Below are 5,823 nucleotides of genomic sequence, written 5' to 3' on the forward strand. Positions count from 1 at the left end.
TCCTGAAGATTTCGACTTCGAACAAATTAATCCTTAAAGAAAAAAAGTACCAATTCAGTCTTTTAGGATAGTAAAAGGTGGACACATGATGTCCTTCAATCAATTCATCAACTAAAACCTAACAGTGATACTTATATGTAATGTTAATTATTTTAACATGTTTATCTATGAAAGATAGTCATGTAGATAACAACTTTTGAAGTGAAACTTCACTTATTTTGATAGGATTGTGATAAATAGAGAGCAGTTGATAAAAGATATATAAAAACTCAGAAGATAATAAATGTTTCACTGTCCAAAACTACATCGTTTTTCTGCTCATGTGATAGTAACGGACATGCACCAATGTAAATAACGAAATACATGGACAATTCAGTTTCTACTACAAGATATTTAGTTATTTGTGGCAATTTATCAAACTCCCAATCATGATTATGGACAAACTCCCATCCAAACAAAATGAACCCAACAAAAAAAAAGAATGGTGAAACTCCAAAACCCTAAACAGAATTTTTTCGATTCCAATGAAGGAGAAAGACAGCGATGCCGCATCTCCAACTCATTCCGCTACCGCCAACTTACCTGCATCTGAGCCTACATCAATGCGCCACCGTACCAAAGCTCTGAAGCCCAAGGCCAGCTCCCTCTCACTATGGCGCGTCATATCCGCGCGGTGTTACTACTGCGTCGTCTTCTCCGGCAGGTTTTGCCACTTGTTCTACTTTTGCTCCGGCGGATGTGAAGCACTCGAAGTACGGTTTGGGCGTGGACTCAGTGCCGATGGTTGAGGAGATCTGAGAGAAGAGTGAAATAGAGAGATTCAGAGAGGAAAGAGAGCTCGTATCGCCATTGCCACTACGGTTTATCGCCTCTCCAGATCTGGTTGCAACGCCCAAGCCTCTGAGGATGTTCCGTTACGACCTCCTCGACGAGACGCAGAACAAGCTCAATTACATCCTCTCTCTCACCGTCGAGAACTTGCTCGAGCGCCGCCTCCATATTCTCGTCTTCAAGTCTGGTATAGCTAAGTCCATCCACCAGCGCTACATTAGGTCTTTTTACATCTTTCAACATTTTTCCTCAATTTAGGATTTTTAAATTCCTAACTTTCTATCACTCATGTTTCTTTGTTTTTTTGTACTTCCTATAAAGTTTAGAATCTAACTTCCTAAACATTCAAGTAGCTCAAAATTAAAGCCACAGAGGAGGTTGATTGAGCTGGAGGCTTTGGAGAAAGTCATCCATGAAAGAATAGGTTTGTTGTTTGTCATATAGCTCAAAATCTTACATATGTCAATTTCTAAGGTAATTGTCTTGCAAATAAGTATCTGCATAAATTTGCTGCTACTAACTGTGTAACCTTGTTGCATTCTACAGATGCTCCCGGAGTACCTAGGCAGTGGTGGTTTGGCGGGGGGATTAACTTGACTCCTTCTTACATTTTCGAGGAGGATGTTAAACACTTCCATTCGTTATATTCTCAATGCAAAAAATATTAGTTCATGATATTTTTGTGATTTAAATTTAGAATTTTGGGGAGAAAACAAGTCAAGTAAAACACTAATGAACCATAGTTTTGCTGTTCTAAAATGGCACTTCACATTCATGTATTGATGTTTTGCTTTAATGGTGATAGTGTGATTATACAACTATGTCTTTTTTGTTTTAGTAATAATATAGTTGTGTATGACTTTCTAAAAAAAATGTTTTACCAAATTGACGTTGCAAAATGTGTATGTGGTTGTTGCAGCTATGTGAAGCAGTAGTGTTGAATCATCAGCAAAAGAAGAAGAGTACCCTGTACCGAACATTTATGGCACCATTTTGAGTATCTATCTAGATTATTAGTTAGTATGCCATTAATGCTACAATGCAATTCATGAAAAAAAAAAAAAAAGCAAGCAAATTACTGACCATTAATTAAGGAAAGTTGCAAAGATAGAAAATTTGTAGGAATTCCTGGCTTAAGGTAAAAGGGGAGGTTAGGTGAGATGATGTTATATATAAAGGTACACAGCAGCCAGCTTTTTTGACTAATTAAGAGCATATATTAACAATTATTAATATATATAATATTATACAGTTGATAATAGGGTCATTACAACAGGTTTAAATTGAAGATAATTGATCCAAGTTTCATAAGTGCTAATTCAATATAGGGACTCTCTTCCTAGAAATTAAAGAGTCATTACAACACGTTTAAATTGAAGATAATTGAAATCCCCTACTTGCTTTATTTGAATTTTTTTTTAACTGCTATGCGAGTTGTTGGTCCAACTCTTCTCACGATTTGGTAATTTCTTTTGTTGATTCAGGTTGGAAGAGTTTGCTTGCTGTTGATCCAACTCTTCTCAAAGACTAATCTCTGTTGAAGCTTTATCGCTTGATCAACTTGTAGGTTATGCTTGCTGCTGTCCTATGTGAAGAAATTGCCCAGAAGAAGTATAAAGTTGCAAAGGAGATATTAAGAGCACTTGAAAAAAAAGAGACTCATATTTGATTGAATTATTTGATTGATTTTATTCAATCTACCAACATAAAGATATATATAACTGCGACTGCTGTTTAAAATTTCATTATAATGAAGTTAATTATTGCCTATATCCTTAATCTATATATGAACCTAATTAATTCTAATTGCCAGTATGAGATATTTAAGGTGAATGATTATAAGCTAGCTAGTAATATTATTTGTGCATTCCTAATTACTAATGCTAGGGAAGTTTCTTTTAAATTAGGAAGTGCATCAGCTGGAAGAGGATAGAAACATAGCCCTACTGAATATTTGAACAGGCTCAGTTCACAAATTGATACTTGTTTGTCAGAGTGAGTATAATTGACTTTTAAAATTCGTAAGTGAAATTTGAATTAAAATTTTAAAGATTTTGCTGGAAGAAAATTAAGATAAATAAGTTTTAATTGTTACATCAAATATTTATTAAAAACAAGTATATCGTTGACAATTTTATGATGAAAATAAAGTTAGAAACAAATCTAAATTACTGAGTGCTAAATTGAAAGACCAAATTAAATAAATCTAAATTTTGATGATCAAATTAAGACACTAATATATATAAATTTAGGCACCAATTCAAATATTTATATTATATTTTATTGCTAACTATCCTATTTTTCATAGCATCTTATGTCCTTATACATATTAAGCTTATATATCGAACTTTCATTTCTGAACACCTCTTTTCTTGGATTGGCGCCATCAAATTTGATGCCAGCTGCTAATGTGACTATAATAGACATCAGCTGATCAAAGAGAAAGATTAATGGCATCAACCGAGAGGTTGAACAAGTCTGGTGATAGAATTGAGGATAGTAGAAGAACAATATTTGAGACAGAAGATCTTGGGATTTCTATTCTTCAAGATTTGCATGCACAATGAGAGTCTCTACTGCAAGCAAATAACACGGTAGTGTTTAACTTTCTTGAATAACTAACGATTTGTCTGCGTTTCTTTTGGTAATTAGTTATATTTTAAGAACTATACACCCCTGAAATAAAAATTTAGGCAGTATTTTGACTTTTATCTCTGGGATTTGACTCTCATGTGGTATTTGTGTAGTGTGTTTCTAGTTTCTTAACTTTATTTGTGGTTGAAGATATGCTCTTCTGTCTATTGATGGTTATGTCATCTCATGCAGTTTTATGGAGTAATATTCTATAGTTATAATCTCTTCTATAATTATATTCTATAGTTGTGTTCATTGTTCAAGAATTTGGACATATTCTATAGCTATTCTATAGTTATAGTTATATTCTATAGCTATTCTGTATTTTATCATATTATTTTTAATATTTTATAGTTGTAATTAATGTGATTGAAAAATGATGATAGTGTACTATATTTTGTTTTAAAGTATTTCTTTTATTTTAATTTTTTTTTACATTTTTAATGTCTTGCTTAAATATTTCTTTTTAATAATAATGATTAGTAGTGTAATAATAATGTAGATTAATTTTTAAAAATTATATTGACTGGTTTGAAACCTCCATAGAATAGCTATTATTTTTAAAATAAAAAAGTCTTTTTGTGGGGGTTTTAAACCGCCACAAACATTGACCAAGAACTGCCACAAAAGTTCAATATAAAACCCCCACTAAACACACACAAAACTCTCCACTGAATAGATTGTGGAGGTTTTTAAAAACCCCCCACAAAAGACCTCGTGGCACCTCAAATTTTGGGGTTTTAGGAACTCACAAACTATTTGGTGGGGGGTTATAAACCTCCACAAATAAGAGAAAAAACTGCCACAAATAAAAAAAATCCTTGTAGTTCGTTTCGCACTATTTATTGACAAAAGGACATACATGTCCATTATTTGTTATCTTGGGGGACCTAATTGGTACTTTTTTTTCTTTAAGAATAAATTAGTCCAAGTTCAATATCTTCGAGGATCTAATTGTCTCTTTACTCTAAAAAATATAAAAACTTATTAATATAGCATATAAATTTTTTAAGTATAATACAAAAAATTTTATACATAATACAAACTTATCGATATAATATACAAATTTTTATATATAATATACAAATATTTGTAAGTACACACATTTTTATTATAAATATATTTTATTAGTTTGGTGAATCAATATTTTGAGTATATAATCTTTTAAAAAAAATTTTGCTCCACCAAATTTGCTGAGTTTTATACCAAAATTTTGGTGTGGTATACCAAAATTTATGTGCGTGCATATTTCGTTGGTATAGCACATAAATTTTTGCACGTAGTATACAAATTTTGCTGCAAATCTATTTTGTTAGTTTGGTGGATTAATGTTTAGGTTCTCCAAAAATTTTCGTTTTGTACATAAAAATTTTTTTCTATGCACCAAAATTTCTATGTTGTACACCAAAATTTATGTGTTGTGCATATTTTATTAGTTGAGTGTTAATATTTTGGCCATGTAATTCTTCAAAAAATTATGTTGTATATTAAAATTTTTGTGTTGTATACCAAAATTTATGTATAGTGCATTAAATTTCTATGCTCTAATTTTCTGAACATTTATAGGAGAAGAAGATGAAGATGACGAAGACGATTATGATAATGAAGGAGAATGAGGAGAGAAAAAAAAGAGAATAATAAATTAAACAACATAACAACAACACGAAGAAAAAGAAGATAGCAGCAACGGCGACGGCAACATCAGTGGCAATAGCAATGACGACAATAACATTGAAAAAAGAAGCACGTAAAAAAAAGATGATGACAACAATAATAAAAAAGGAGAAGAAGTACTCACCAGTGTACGAAAGAAAAGAAGCGCGTTGACTTGGTTAAAAAAATGTTTAAAAAGGGCTTTAACATCTAGTTTTATTGTTTTTCATTTTTGCTACTATACGTTACTGTAAAAATCGGACCAATTTGTTTGGCCGGACCCAAAATATTGGTTAATGGCGAAGCTTTGTACCGATGGCCTATTTGTTGGTCTCATACAGCCACATCCCAGGTTCAATTTCCAGCTGTAGCTGGGTGTGATAGAATATGAATTGTGTGTGTAAGTGTGGTGTACATGAGTGGGTAATGCCTATGATTGGAGACTGTCCAATCCATCGATCCAAAAAAAAAACGAAAATTGATTTGATCCGTACGGATTTTATGACTTTATCGAAATTGACAAATCAGTCGGTTTTAAAAATCGGATCGATTTAATTTTATTTTTGTTTTAGAGAAATATTATATGTATAAATTTTTTTGTGAACAAAGTCAAATTAAGTTAAACAACAAAATTTAGATAAGTAGATGATTGAATATAATAAAAAAAATTGTTGATACCACTTTATATTTTATAAAAACAAAAAA

General features: G+C 31.7%; 1 protein-coding gene across 3 annotated transcripts; it reads left to right on the top strand.

Moving 5' to 3' along the window:
• On the top strand, positions 481-3,764 carry LOC110266320 (oxygen-dependent coproporphyrinogen-III oxidase, chloroplastic-like). Of its 3 annotated transcripts, XR_002353576.1 has the most exons (5): positions 481-1,018; positions 1,185-1,255; positions 1,378-2,826; positions 3,234-3,713; positions 3,750-3,764. XR_002353576.1 is itself a non-coding variant. In XM_021110714.1 (3 exons), exons 1-3 carry the CDS (start codon positions 907-909, stop codon positions 1,497-1,499), a joined length of 339 nt encoding a protein of 112 aa, XP_020966373.1. In that variant the 5' UTR covers positions 481-906; the 3' UTR covers positions 1,500-1,929. The 3 variants fall into 3 exon arrangements, 1 of the variants encoding a protein (XP_020966373.1); XR_002353575.1 differs by having other exon boundaries at positions 481-1,255; XM_021110714.1 differs by lacking the exons at positions 3,234-3,713; positions 3,750-3,764 and having other exon boundaries at positions 481-1,052; positions 1,378-1,929.

This window comes from Arachis ipaensis, chromosome B09, assembly GCF_000816755.2.
Source record: "Arachis ipaensis cultivar K30076 chromosome B09, Araip1.1, whole genome shotgun sequence".
In the NCBI taxonomy this organism is placed as follows: Eukaryota; Viridiplantae; Streptophyta; class Magnoliopsida; order Fabales; family Fabaceae; genus Arachis; species Arachis ipaensis.

Coding starts and splice junctions, on each gene's coding strand:
- LOC110266320 (XM_021110714.1), top strand. CDS start 907: ATGTTCCGTTACGACCTCCTCGACGAGACGCAGAACAAGCTCAATTAC. Junction 1,053..1,184: donor ATCCACCAGCGCTACATTAG/GTCTTTTTACAT, acceptor ACATTCAAGTAG/CTCAAAATTAAAGCCACAGA. Junction 1,256..1,377: donor AGTCATCCATGAAAGAATAG/GTTTGTTGTTTG, acceptor TGCATTCTACAG/ATGCTCCCGGAGTACCTAGG.